Raw genomic sequence first — 15,045 nt, forward strand, 5'->3', positions numbered from 1 at the left:
AAACAGACACACACACAAAGAGACACACACAGAGAGAACAGACCTTATGTTAATCCGATTGATCACAACAGTTGCTGTTTCCACAGTATTTTATAAAGTAGGATTCTCTTCCTTCCCAGATGAAGCAAGAGAGAGATCAGCTGCTCCAGGTACCTCAGAATGATGTTTAGGGTGGGGGCTAGCTAAGCGTGCTTGGTAGCAGCTTATGGAAATCACAAATTTTAAAGACAGCAAAATCTTAGTGCTGTCAAATGGCCAAGCATGCAAGAGGAATCTCTCGCTCGCTCGCTCCATGCCCCCCTCTCAGAATACATACAAACCCCCAAATCCGCCAGCTGGAATTTTTTTCAATTGTAAATTAGATATCAAAATGCTTACGGGCCTTACAGGGAGATAACGTCAGGAGGAACGGTGCGCGGAATGGACCTGGCATTCTCACATAGAGCGTTATCTTTGGTACAAGTACACACGGCAGGGCATTTTGGCTTCGCTGGTTTCTTCCCCTCAGTCAGCAACACCACAGAAAAGAGGCATAGGAAATAAGCAATTCTTTTCAGGGGGATGCAGGCATTTCCCATCCTTCTGCTTCTTTCTGATTCCATGCAGTCGAGAAAATCTCCCCACACATGAACAGGGCTTCTGGAATTCTGCTGCGGATTGTCTCGCTCTAGGAACAGGTCACACGGGAGTCCACCCTTCTCTGCCTCTGTATCTGCTTTTTCAAAACAGGGACCTCCAGCTGATTCGTGAGCTGTTCCTCGCTCAGGCAGAGCACTGCTCGGGGGAAGAGACCTGTGAGGTGCTGCGAGATGGGAGTGAGCCAACTGCTGGAGGAAGAGAGCCGGCTCGCATCACAGAAAACAGTCAGCACAGACCAGTCTTCGAAGGCAAATGAAGTGATGTAACAGAAAATAAACAGCTTTCTGCTTTCACCGGGAGGCCCTTTAATTGTTACCAAAAATAGGACAGCATTATGTCTTATTAGTGGGTGGGTGGGCGGGCGGTGGAGCAGTCATCCCAGCATAGGATGTGGGCAATCTGGGGAACCTCTGGGAATTTGCTTTTCACGTAGCAAACAACCTCGTAAGAAAACCTAGCTTGGGGGCCAGTCTTGGCTGGGGAAAGGGAGTTAAATGAAACTCCGTCTGCAGCTAAAACCGTTCCTCGCAGAGTCCACCTGGCTGATGCCACTGTTGAAAGATCAACCCGAACACATGGAGACTGTCACTTGCAGAGGAATGCATGTGAGTGCATACTTTCCTGACACTCATCAACTAGGATGAATTATTATTTTTTTTCATAATCCCCCACCACCATACACAGCCTGCTTCTCCTTGCATGGTGAGGGAGGTGACAGAATTGTAAACCATCTCTGTGTATAATCCATTCTCCTCCCTGCTTGCTCTGTCCTTTAGGCAGAGTTTGTTCCAAAAGGCTGGGACGAACTCCCTGCCAGCAGGAGGCAGCCAACTCCAGCTTCCTGGGGCTTTGAAAAGGGGCCTGGCTCACCCAGCCGACTGTGGTAAAGTGTGGGGAATGCAGGAGTAAGCAGGAAAGCAGGCTCTGAGAGCTCAGGTCATTTGGAAGCTAGCTGATGTCACAGATAGCAGAGCTAGCACGTCTGTGAAATGGGGATGCTAGGGTAGATGGGCTTGTCATGGCTAAGAATCAAACAAAACCACAGGCTCTTCCCAGCATACATCTCAGGAAAGAGGACACTCCCTTGGAAGAGGAAATTGGCTTAATGACAAAATTAGGATGACCTGGCCTTGATGTGGGGTTGTCCAATCCAAAAGGGTGAGAAGATCCTTAGGACAGCGGAAGAGAAGGTCTTCACCACTCTGATGACAGCCATCCCTCAAGGTGGCCACCCACTCTGGTATGTAAGGCATGGCTCTTCCTCTTCTGGCTTCTTTTTTGTTTGTTTGTTTGTTTTGTTTTAAGTTATTTTTGAGACAGGGTTTCTCTGTAGCTTTGAAGCCTGTCCTGAAACTAGCTCTTGTAGACCACCAGGTTGGCCTCGAACTCATAGAGATCCACCTGCCTCTGCCTCCTAAGTGCTAGGATTAAAGGTGTGTGCCACCACTGCCTGGCTCTTTTCTGGCTTCTTAAACCGAACATATGAAAAGGATTGTTCGTGTACCTGTACCATTATGAAACAAACTCCACCCTTACCAGAGGTCCATGTATTGCCGTTCTCTCCCATCTTGACCCTAGGCTAACTCCAGTGACTTCTTTTGTTTGTAGCCTGTGCTGATCTTGAACTTTCATTCTGTCTCCACCTCCCGAGATGTGGGCTTGCAGGTAGGTGCCACCACCCCGGGCTCAATTGTTCCTTTAACTCATTGGCTTTGTGAGAAGAGCGTGGCCGTCCTGCTCACTGTCTTGTTGGATTGCCGGGTGATGGTGGTGATGATGGTGATGATGATCCCATAGGATGGAAAGCTCCATGGAAAACACTCCAAACAGTGTTAGCACAGAGGGGACTGCATTGGTCAAACAATGAATGACAGGAGGGAGGAGGGACCCGTGTGGGCAAAGCCTGGGCTGCTCTGAACAGCTGGACGATGCTTATGTGGGTTTAAGCAGTAATTTTTTTCCTGGTGCATGTTTCCAAAAGACCATCTCAGAGAAGCCCTGGCTTTAAAATGGACTGTAGTACTGTTTCACTGTAGACTGCGCGGGAAAGGACGCAAGAGACTGTTCTTAGAAACCCGGGCCCGCGGGCGAGCCTCAATTAAGCAGTAATTGTCACTTAAACGTTGGCCACAGGTCGAATTTATTTTTTTAATTGAATTCTTCTGCAAGTGCATGATGGGATCTCTCTCTATAATGTGATTACACTGTGAAATTTTGTGCAGACTCATTTTATTCAGACAGCTGCCCTCTTGAGTCCCTAATTTCTAATAAGTGTGGTAACTCCAAAACAACGCCCTCAAAGACATTCAGGGATCTTGGATTCAATCCCTTGGATCTGGATGGGGACACTGAGGTACTGAGCCGCCATATAGACACCTATTGACAGAGCCACTACCCTGCATGGGGCAAAGCAAACGACAAATATTTGGGTCAAACAATCAAGGTAGCCAAACAGGATATCTGCTCCCTCACATTCGCTCTCAAATAAAACTGATTATCAAGACCGAAAAGCCTTTGGCTTGGGGCTGCTGGACAGCCACACAGTCTTTCTTGTTTGGTTATGGCAAAAAGCTAGGAGGATGATGAATGAAAGCAAGAAACTATATCCCTACCATTCACTTGCAGCTGCTCAGCTCAGTTTGCCAGTTCAAGCAGAGAAAGAAACATAGGGTGGGGGTTGGGGGGCGCACTAAGTACCATTTACAATGGATGTTTTGAAAAGACAGTAACTTTTTCTTTTTGGATGGCATTTAAAGCCCAGACTTGAATTCCTTATTCAATTAAAACGCCCACCAAGATCAGGCACAGTTTAAACCATGCTATGCAGGATGCTGACAGCCTTTCTGGGAATAGGCTCCAGAAATGAATCTGAGGAAGGGCTTAGCAAATCTGTAGAGACTTGAGGTCAGACAAGAGACCACACCGCTGGTGATGCCTCCCATCCTACCCTCCTGGGAAGCTCCCGGAGAGTGCAGAGCAGATGGCCACGTGGAAATGCGGTGCTAGAGAAGACTGGTAGCCCACCTGTGCACCGTGGTGGCCTTTGGGAGGGAGGTCTCCAAGAGGTGAAAGCAGAGCTGGCAGGTGGCCCGGGGAGGTGAAAGGCCCAGGTGAAACAGTCTGAGCTGCAGAGCAGCAACTGAGGAGAATCTAAGGCTGCCACTGCAACACAACAGCAGTGTGACCACGGACCTACTTGATGGGGACAGTCAGGGTACATAGCACAGAGAGTTACTGAGAGAACTGAGTGAGATCACATATCTAAATGCGTGGTGTTGATCTGATACATAAGTAGGATTCATCATCATCGAAACGAAACGTAACTTCTGATCATGTGACTCTCAGTACTTAGAAAGCAAGGTTTTCATATAAATCTGAGGCCAGTTGATGACGATAGTCACTCTAGGAAGCTGACACTTCTCTCAGATGGCAGGTTGATGACTCTTAATGGTGGCATTAAGAGTCTAATCACAGGAAGGAACCTGTGGAAGTCTAACCAAAAGGAACTAAAAGGAACCCACCAGTCTGGTGAGAGCTACCACACCTAGAGTTGACCTAGACAGGAGAAAGAGAAACTTGAGAAAGAGAAGGGTACAGAGAAGTGGTTGGGTGGGGGGGGTCTTCTTCCTAACCCATGCTCTTGAACATGTGTGGGCTGAAGGTGAGAGGGCTCTGTGCTGAGATACTTGTACCAAGGGGTTTCCTCTAGTCAGAGGCACCACAGTAGTGGATGTGAGCCCCTGAAACCACTGCACTGCGTGGAGGTGCCAGGCGGCTATGGAGACACGAGGCAAATAGCGTCTTTATCTGGGCCAAGGCTGAGGTGTCACCAGTCACCGGATTCTTTTCTCTGGGAGCAGCTAGGTCAGCCTTGGTGGCCCAAGCCCCACAGCCATGGGAGGAATTGGCAAACCAACCCAGCTGAAAGCCAGAGCCAAAGAGAAGGACGCCACAAAAGGTTTGGGAGCACGGGTGCGGCGTTCCCCGGCCATCCTCAGAATGACTGAAGTGGGTCCCGGGAGTGTGCTGGCGATCTAGAAGAGCTGACGAAAGCACAGCAGAAAGGAACAGCCTGTGCTGTGGGTAGGACCCCAGTTTTCCCCTCAGCCTGGCGTGGCCTAGGAAACCCCACATTAACTGGGGTAAACAAATCATTAGGAGCCTTCAAGAATCAGGCCTGGCCCCACCTCCTTCTGCAAACGCTGGACTAGCAAGTCAGTGTTATTTTAAACAGCTTCCTTACCGAACCAGGGGTTTTGAAGCTGAGCATCAGAAGCAGTAGTTAGCTGGGAAATCAACCTGATGCAGATTTTGAAAGTACATGATTCTGCATACAAATTGCAGTGAATAGCTCTCATAAGGGTAACTTGCCTCCTGAATTAGTGTGTGTGAGTCCATCATGCTAATATGAATTTTGTTTCTTATAAGTGGCTTAAAAGTGGAGAGAAAGAATGCGGGGAAGGAACGAGGGAAAGAGATACCCCCTTTCCCTCAACAACAACAACAACATATCAGAACATGCTAAGGATCTTTGGCCGCCCCAGGGTCTGTGAAGCAGCAGGAGCATGCCCCAGTAAGCTTCACTTGTGGACGGAAAGCAGAAATTGAACCTGATGAAGTATTGCTTCTAATACTTACTAGCTATGTGACTTTGAGCACATTGCTTATCTCCTCTGTGCCTCATTTTCTACATTGATCAGGTCAAAATAATACTATGTTTGCATGATTAGCATTAAAACAGACTATGATGTGTGTGTGATGAAGGCAGGCTTCTGCCAGAATTACATAGGAATTGGGGTAGTAAGGGTGGCTAGTGGACAGGCCAATCTCTGTGGGGATTTAGGAGTAGTACCATTTAGGACTCTTTGGTAGCAAGTGAGAGACTCAGCTGCCACCTCTGCCAACCTAAGCATACAGGAACCTGTTTCCATGGTGATAGAATGCCTCTAGAATCCAAGAAAGGGTTGGTCAAGCAGGGTTTTGAGATAGAAAAACTTGTGAGAGCTTAGGGACCGTGGTGGCATTTCAGATGAGTCCTTATTCTCATGCGTCTCCTCAAAGGAGTCTGAAGACCGAGCTAGTGTCAGGTACCCATCATCCATTTGTCATGAAAAAACAAGCCTCTTGACTGGCATTCCCACGGAGGTGTGTGATAGGAGAGGGAGGGGTTCTGATGGAAAGTTTGGTGCTGCCCCTAGAGGCACAGGAATGCACACCAGGCAGGCGAAACCAAGGAGCATGTACCATGGCGCCAGGGTCTGCTAGCTAATGTTCACCTTTTCTCTGTTCTGTCACACCACACCCAACTCCACCGTTTAACAGAAAAAAGATCAGAAGACAGTCTGGACAAACAGCTGTGGATCATTTCTCAAGGACAGCTAAGTTTGGTCTTCTAATGATAGAATCAGCGGAGTTTTGTTTCCTCTGGTCCAAGAGAATAAAGCTTGGCCCAAGAGGGGAGGTGAGAAACAATAAAAATGAAACCAGAGGCTTATATAATGCCCACTACATGGCAACTGGCATTCTAATGCACAGTCCACCTACGAACTCACAACAATTCCGTGCGCTGGGTGTTGCTGTTATTCCCATCCCCATTGTTTCCAGAAAGGACTATCATTGTTTACCCTATACTCACAGGAAAGAAGTACAGGAGGGAAGAAACTTGACTGGGGCCCTGTAGCTAGTGACACGGGTGTTGGGCTCTAACCTGGGATTTCCGACCCTGATATCCATGGTACTTGTTGCCTCTCTGATGAGCCATGGGGGAGTGGGATATACTGTGTACTGCTTTGGAGGAGTACAGTACCAGCACCTTAAGACATTGCCATGGAACTACAACTCCCAGCATGCAGCTGAGCTAGCTATTATTTTAACTCCTTCTTTACCAAAAGTTCCTCACTGTCTTGTGTAAAATTATTTATTTTTCAATGACAAGATCCAACCTCTTTATGGAATGATTGTGCAATTACATGGATGTAGACTAAGAGGCAGTAGATGGTGGAATGGGTGAGCTTCTAGGTTAAAGTACCTTCTGCATTTCTAGTGTCTAAAAGAGAAGATTGAAGACTTGACACAATAAAGATTCATAAGCTTAGACATCTACACTGTGAAAACTCAATGTGGTCCTCATACTCGGTTGATCTTTGAAGTTACAGGAGGAACTTTTAAAGCCCATGATGCATCTGCCACATAGAGGTTATGATTTATCTGTTATTATTGTTGTTTTGGGACAGGGTTTCTCTGTGTAGCCCTGACTGTCCTGGAACTCACTGTGTAGAGCAGGCTGGCCTTGAACTCGTGGAGATCTACTTATTTCTGCCTCCCAAGTACTGAGATAATAGGTGTGCAGCACCATACCCAGCTATAACTTAGGTGTTTTTTAAAAATTTCCCCCATGGAAATCTAAAGAATCATGCAGGAACATAAAACAGAAGGCATAGCTTAGTACCTAGGGAGGTGTCAGGGTTGGTAAAGAGTCCAACAGAGCAAGGAGAAAGTACCTCTTCTGAAGAAACAGGTGAGGCAGAATAAGGCTGTTCCTGGGTATCTAGGACTTGACTGGAGTGGTCAGCAGATGATGCCTGGAGTGTGAGAGCCCGACAGAGCAATGCTTGGTAAGGGGTGGAGTCTGGACTGATTGATTTGTGTGTGTGGAAGGCACAGCCACCTTGGTAAGTCAGCTGCTATCTCTGGGCACTGGCCAGAGAAAGGCACTCCCTCCAGGTCAGCCTGGACTCAGATGCCAAAACACTGGAGTCCAGGAAAGAGTACACCCTGACTTACAGTTTTCTGCCCACTCTTCAATGTGAAGTTTGTCAGGCCATGTAGAACCAGAGACAAGTTGGAGACTTGAAGATCACCCCCGTAGGAGTCATGGTCTCCAAGAAAAGGACAAGGAGAAAGTCAAGTGAGGGCTTCTGTCCAAGCTGGGACAGCCAATACCCCAAGGCCCCCCCGTCCAGTGAGAAGAAAGACAACAAATTTGACTGCTTCAAAATTCATCTTTGGATGCAGGCCACACAACTTACTTCTCTGTCCCTTTAAGTGAATGGTCAACAGCCAGGAAAAGAAGGTAAAATAGTTTTGTAGAAAAGGAAAGTCGGTTTAGAAGTGTGAGTTTAAACTTTTACTCAGAAAACGTTAAGTCACATTTTGCTAAATTTTATCACCTTATTTCTTTATTTTTGACTTTATACATTTTCATGTTCCTATTCAAGGCTGAACAGGAAGCAAATGGTGGTTCTTGCTTAGGTCTTCAAGAGGAGAGCTACTCCTAGCCCCTGCCAGCAAAAATCGATCTACCCTTGCTTTTTCTCTGATCCACTTCCTTCTCAGAGAAGGAAAAGGAGTGTTGTTCTCATGGGGATGAGAAATAGTGAGATAATGATTATGACAACCTATATCATTGCCATATAGTGTTCCAAACTGGTTATGTGCTTTAGAATCTTCTGATTCTAATGACTTAGTCATTTATAACACAGTTTGGTTATTGAGCTCCAGCTTCTAATACAGGAAACCGAGGCTCACCAAGGTTAGGCACCTTGCTCAACTTGTCTAGCTGGCTTTAAAATAAAACATACAGACCTTAGGTTCTATGAACTTGATAATCTCTCCATCTCCACAGACTCGACTCCTTGCATCACAGTGGCTTCCTGGAATAAAAGTGGTCCCTCTTCATTCACACAGGAGCAAACAAAAGCTGTGTAAGTGTAGGACCTCCATGAGATGGTGAGTGTATGGCCTATATGCTGGTCTAGTTGCTGGCCAAGATTGGGTCTTGAAAATACTGGCATATGGGAGGACTGACTCTGAGATATAGAAGAAAAGCAATGGACCACAGTCTGCCTCTGCCACGGGTGAACTGTATGATTTGGATACCACTCTTAACACTATGCTCTGACTTTTCAAGGAAACTCGTGGGCTGAGTAAGGTCTAACAATGTTCTCAATATGAATTGCCTGTGCCAGCAACCAAGGCAAGGACAGGGTGGAACAGGTTTTTGAATATTGAAAAACAACAATGAGCAGTTGCTTGAATGTTCTAGATCTCTGAAAACGTTAGGTCTAGTTGCCCTTCCTTCCTTCCTTCCTTCCTTCCTTCCTTCCTTCCTTCCTTCCTCCCTCCCTCCCTCCCTCCCTCCCTCCCTCCCTCCCTCCCTCCCTCCTTCCTTCCTTCCTTCCTTCCTTCCTTCCTTCCTTTCGGGGTTGGGGGGGCGGCTATGGACCTGAAGCTAGTGAACATTCAAACCCATTCATTTGTGGGTATTTCTGGATACTCAGGGAACTTTCAAAACAGACTAATGATTCTTTAGCAAGGATAGCACTACAGAATCTTATGGGAGCAGAGGATAAGGAGACATGTGAGGACTTATTTGTTTGGATTCTAGAATTCCCATCTTGTGTTTTCAGTTTCAATCCAGAGCACCACTGCCTTTCTAGGAAATCTCTGGAAACAAGTGAAGACAGTGTTGCCATCAACCTAGCTAGAGAATTCCATTTGTGAGTGTTGGATGGAGAATGCTGGGACTAAAATTTTGGCTCCTTCATACATAATGTCCTGTCCTAAATATTCTTAGATCTCTGGCCAAAAAGGAATAAAATAGAACTGCATGGTTGGAAACATAGCAAACCTTTTCGTATAGTTTTCTGAACATTGATTGATAAACTATCCATTAACTCGGGGAACCTGAGTAATGCTTATAGAAAATCTAAAACAATCTGATAAGAACTGTGGAGGGGCCATGTGACATTGGCCAAAACTTGTCGTTTTCTTAGGCGTCACTGTCCCCGTCTTTACAGTGCTAATATCTTTGACTTCTCTCTCTAGAAAAAAAAATGCTGTGTTAAAAAAGCCAAGGTCTAGAGGAAATGCACAGTATATGTGCACTCTTTTAACCAAAATGCGTAAGTTCAGACCAAAACCAGAGCAGGTCATATAAAAATGCCACAGTGAAACCCTTAACATATACAGGTTGCATGCAATAACAATTACGATAACCCATACAAGGTGACCCATGTCTATAATCTGACCTGTGGAAAGGGGAAGCAGGAGGAACATAAATCTGAGGCCAGCCTGAGCTACATAACAATTTCTAATTAGTTCAGCTTAGGCTACATGGAAAGACTGTTCAGAAAAACGACAACAGAGAACAAGAAGTAAACAGGACCAATTGATCTCAGGCAATAAATTATGATCTTAATTTTTAGTATTTTCTCAGAAATATGGATGAATATTTTAATTTTATCAGACTTGAGTACCTTACCCAAGGGCTATAGACATCTATGTCACAAAGGAAGGGTGTTTGGGAATAAAGCAAGGATAATTCTAAACCATGGGCAGAGTGAAAATAGCATATCTGAAATATATTTGGGGTGGTGTTATGGAAGAGTCATGGCCCTCAGAGGTGCTAGCTACCCCAGCATGAGGTTGGGTCACTGAAGTATGAAACAGAAAGCGCCATGCCTCTCCGCCCTGCCTGATGCCCGACTGAGTCACTCCGAAGATGGTTCTCAGCAGCCGAGAGAAAGCGTTAACTGTTCTTTGAATTTTCCTTTTTTAAAAATTTCATGTTTGTGCTTTGGTTAAGATTGTGAAATTAAGTGGAAAATCATACAACTAGACTGTGAAAGCTTCAGAAACTTGGCCTGTGCTGCTGGGTCTTGGGCTTTTGTCTTTTGTCTTATCCCTTTGGAAGGCTTCTGTTTCATTTTGTTTCACTTTATACTCTCATTCTGGAAGAACTAAGTGTGTTCTATTAAGGCTATGACTTGCGGCCTCTATTTTACCCCTTAGTTTCAGTATGAATGGTGACCCAAGAAGCAAAGAATTTGACCCCAGAAAATAGCAAGGGGATGAGAGAACTGGCTGCGACCATAGGATTAATGTCCTGTGGGTCCAGGGCAAGTGTGAGTTGAGGCAGAGACTGCTCATTTGTTTCCCTACCTCCCAGACCTGAAATAAACACACAGAAGCTATATTAATTAAAACACTGCTTGGCCTATTAGCTTAGCCTTCTTATAAACTAACTCTCACATCTTAAATTAACCCATTTCTATTATTCTATGTATCGCCACAAGGTTGTGGCTTACTCGGTAAAGTTCTATCTTCTGTCTCCTTCAGCAGCTACATGATGTCTCTTTGACTCCGTCTACTCTCTCTCTCTATCTCTGTTCGGGTTTCCCACCTGGCTTTATTCTGCCCTGCCATAGGCCCAAAGCAGATTCTTTATTAACCAATGTTAGTAAAACATATTCACAGAATAGAGAGGGAATCCCACATCAGTGAAGTTTCTGGGCCATGCTTTAGCTGGGCCTCACAGGCAGCAGTGCCATGCTGCTCTCAATCATGGAGACAGGAAGATGGAGAAAGCCAGACCTGGGGCCTCCTGCAGGCCTAGTGCTTCCCATAGGTAGTCTTGATGGCTGCTTCACCTACCTTGGACACAAGGCACTAATGTACTCATTGTACAGACGTGGAACCGGAATACAGGGGAGCTGCAACAGTAGGCCCAAGAACATATATATTTTTTCTGACTTTGGTCAATTTCCAAAGGGTTCATTGTGGAATTCCTAACTATGGGGTCTATGAAATCTTGGGCAGTTCTTTTCTGTGTGAGCTCTCCTGCCTCCAGAGGCTCTCAGAAGACACCTACTGGCTCCCAGGGCTCTGGGGATAGCTGAGGGATGCGTCTAGTGTGAGGGCTATGACTCAGACCTTGACTTTTCCGTTTAACAGCAGGCATCTGGTCAAGTTTGCTTGTTGTGGTTATTGTTAATTTTTGTTGCTTGGGGTTTTTTTTTGTTTGTTTGTTTAAGACAGGGTTTCTCTGAGTAACTGCTCTGGCTGTCCTGGAACTCACTTTGTAGGCCAGGTTGGCCTCGAACTCACAGAGATCCGCCTGCCTCTGCCCCTCCTGAGTGCTGGGATTAAAGGTGTCCGCCACCAGGATTGCTGTGACAAAAAAAATACACAACAGAGAGTTCTGCTCATGGTGAGTTGTTTTTGTTCTAAGCCTGCCTCCTGTTATCCAATGTCTCCTCACCTAACATGCACGCTTCCTCCTGAAGCTGTCAGAAGGTCCATGGAAGGAGAGGGTTAGAGAAAAAAAATGTCTTAGGAAGAGACCAGATCTGAAAGTCTATGATCTTGATCTGGATTAAGACCAGCCCCACCCCACACATACACACTGCTTCTCAGAATCTGACTAGCATCAAGTGAACATGGAACCCACTAAGCCTCCAGCCTGTGCTCCTGGGACTCTCCTTGCAGTGCAGGGGTAAATCTCAGAGCCGTGAAGAGGCATAGCACCAGCCTCTGTTTTGGAGTTTGATGTGTGAATCCCCTCTGTATGCTGTGACTATGTATTATTACCATTGGTTAATAAAGAAACTGCTTTGGCCTATGGCAGGGCAGAATAGGTAGGTGAAAAAAACCAAACTGAATGCAGGGAGAAACAAGGCAGAATCAGGCAGACGCCATGTAGTTGCCAAAGGGGAAAGATGCCGGAATTTTTCCAGTAAGCCGTAGCCTCGTGGTGATGCACAGATTAATAGAATTGGGTTAATTTAAGATATAGGAGCTAGCTAGGAATACGCCTGAGTCATCAGCCAGATAGTGTTGTAATTGATACAGTTTTTGTGTGATTATTCAGGTCTGGGCAGCCAGGAAACCACTGCACAGTCTCCTTTTACAGAAGCTGAGTCAGCTTTAAGAATGGTTATTTTAATGAATGAGCCAGGACTCTAAGATATTAACAGGAAACTAGGCCTTTTCATTCCTCTCCTAGGCTAATATTAGTGGTAGCACAGGACTCCAGTGAATGGTTGGTTGATACCCTGCCTAACATTCACTGCAATTATACTGCTTAGATCATAGCTACACAATACTGAATCTGTTTAGTAATTTTTACTATGAACAGATTTTATTCCTCCATCACCTCTTTCAAAAAATGTATGCCCTCCATGTGAAACAGTGTGTCACTAGACATTCAGATATAAAAAGACCTATAGCATTCCTGCCTTCAAGCCCTATATGATCCTGATGTAGAGGCAAGCAATTAAGCAAGAAGACACAAAGTATAGGGAAGGGCTGGACCATTGAGGGGGCAGCAACAGCCCCACAGGATCCTGACTAAGTTGGGACTGTTTATACTAAACTCAAGTCTCTGAGACTGTCTTAGTTCATCCAAGGGGCTCTATCAGGGGCTGTGGTCTTTCTGTGCACAATAGCTGTAGGCATCAGTTAGCTGCTGTGGCAGTAGACACACAGTCCCCTTTCAGACTTCTTACTCTAGAGAGAGCAGGTCCCCTTTCAGACATCTTGCTCTAGAGAAAGCAGGAGCAATCATTCCTGCTTCACCTTCCAGTCCTCACAAAGATGATATGAAGGGTTTCAAGTCACAGAAGGACAAGGAGAAGAATGACAAACAAGGGGGAAAGGGCAAGGAAAAGGTGCCATGCTCATTGCGTCTCCCACTGAGCGCTGAGTGAGAATCTCAGAACACCGTACACTCCATCATTTGTTTCTCACAACAGCCCTCTCGAGGCTGTGCCCAAGTTCACAGTCAGGAAAACAGAGGGGTCGTTCATAAACCTGGCAAGGGCAGAAATAAGATTGGAACCCAAGGATATATAATTGGACACTTCTTTTAAGACAACATATCTTTATTTCTTTGTATGTGCGTATGTGCACAGGTGTCACAGTGTATGTGGGAGGAGTCAGTTCTTTCTACCTTCTGCGTCCCAGAGATTGAGCCAAGGTTACCAGCCTTGGTGACAAGCACTGTTATCAGCTGAGCCATCTTGTCAGCCATGGTAATCCCTTATTAAGGCTATTTTTTTCTTCATTTTTTTCTTTTTTCTTATTAAATCTCCCCAAGGACAAGAGTGAGAGGCACTATTCCTGGAAAGGGTCCTTGGGTGAAATAAAGACAGAGATCATTGGTAGGAGTTCTCAATGACAAGAAGAACACAGGGAAATAAGCGGCTTGCTCTGGTCTCTCTCACCTTGTCAGAGCCTGTCCTGGCTTTTGTCCAGTCACAGGCCAGTGCCCATACCCCTGTGTCTTCCATCCTGCAGCTCCAGGACTTTGGGCCAATCTGCTCAATGGTTCATTTCTATCCCGTCTCTGTTTAGTGTGCTCAGAATTTTTAGTACTCCCGTTGTGACTGGGACTCAGCCTTGGTGATATTGCCTTAGAAAACAGTTCTCCAGGACCCATTTGTTGTAAGGAGTGCAACCATGAGCAAATAACAGGAAGCACAGAGATTGCAGAGCCTGTCAGTACCTCTACAAGATGGCCAGAGTCTTGTTGCTTGACTACCTCTGGGCATTTATCAGTTCTCCCCAATCACATCTGTGAAATGCATCTCAGGATGGGGTTGAGCATTCAAAATAGTTGTATGCTTAGAACCCTTCACCAGAGGAAAAGTTTATCCACTGAAGAAGACCTCTGATGACACTTTATTTGAAGACAGCATTTTAAAAAAGGTAATTAGTTCGAAATGAGGTCACAAGGGTAGGGCCTCATTCGGGAAGCTGTGTCCTTGAAAGATAAACCTTCACTGACTGGTGGTGGTTTAGTAGTTAAGAGTACCTAAACTCAAGTGGTGTGGTGGTAGCACAAACTTTTAATCCCAGCACTTGGGAGGCAGAGGCAGGTGGATCTCTGTGAGTTCGAGGCCAGCCTAGTCTACAAGAGCTAGTTCCAGAACAGGCTCCAAAGCTATAGAGAAATGTAGAAGGAAGGAGCAGGCCGCTTCCTGCCTGGATCCCAGCTAGCTTACCCCCGAAATAATTACACAGAAACTGTATTCATTTTAAACGCTGCTTGGCCCATTAGTTCCAGCCTCTTATTGGCTAACTCTCACATCTTGATTAACCCATATTTAGTAATCTGTGTAGCACCACGAGGTGGTGGCTTACCAAGAGGATTCTAACCCGTGTCTATCTTGGGCAGGAGAAGCATGGCGACTGCCTCACTTCCTTTCTTCCCAGCATTCTGTTGTGTCTACTCCACCTACCTGTGTTCTGACTTATCAGGCCAAGGCAGTTTCTTTATTGACCAATGAAAGCAACACATAGACAGATAACCCTCCTCCATCAGAGAAACCCTGTCTTGAAAACATAAAACAAAACAAAAACAACAAAAAAGAGCACCTAAGCTCTTGCTGAAGACCTGGGTTGAGTTCCCAGCATCAAACAGGGCAGTTTACAGCTACCTGTAATTGCAAGTCCAGGAGATTCGACGCCTCCTTCAGGCCACAATGGACACCAAGCATGCACATGCTCACACATGAAATAAAAACAAGTCTTCTTTATTTAAAGGAAAGAAAGAAAAAGAAAAAAAGAAGGAAGGAAGGAAGAAAGGAAGGAAAGGAGGGAGAGATGAAGGGAGGAAGGGAGGGA

General features: G+C 45.7%; 2 protein-coding genes across 2 annotated transcripts in view; one reads left to right on the forward strand and one right to left on the reverse strand.

Moving 5' to 3' along the window:
* Window positions 1–911, reverse strand: part of Lgi1 (leucine rich glioma inactivated 1) — a 41,792-nt gene extending 40,881 nt beyond the window's left edge. Inside the window, exon 1 of the mRNA XM_087907937.1 lies at window positions 388–911. Within this exon, the coding sequence (XP_087764063.1) occupies window positions 388–602 (215 nt within the window). The 5' untranslated portion in view covers window positions 603–911. The remainder of the gene's footprint in view (window positions 1–387) is intronic.
* Window positions 912–1,537: 626 nt separating this feature from the next.
* Window positions 1,538–15,045, forward strand: part of LOC125403531 (protein FRA10AC1 homolog) — a 70,967-nt gene continuing 57,459 nt past the window's right edge. Inside the window, exon 1 of the mRNA XM_048438946.3 lies at window positions 1,538–1,879. The gene's annotated coding sequence lies outside the window, so the exon portion shown is untranslated. The remainder of the gene's footprint in view (window positions 1,880–15,045) is intronic.

Source organism: Myodes glareolus, chromosome 7, assembly GCF_982192425.1.
Source record: "Myodes glareolus chromosome 7, mMyoGla1.1, whole genome shotgun sequence".
NCBI classification, from domain to species: Eukaryota; Metazoa; Chordata; class Mammalia; order Rodentia; family Cricetidae; genus Myodes; species Myodes glareolus.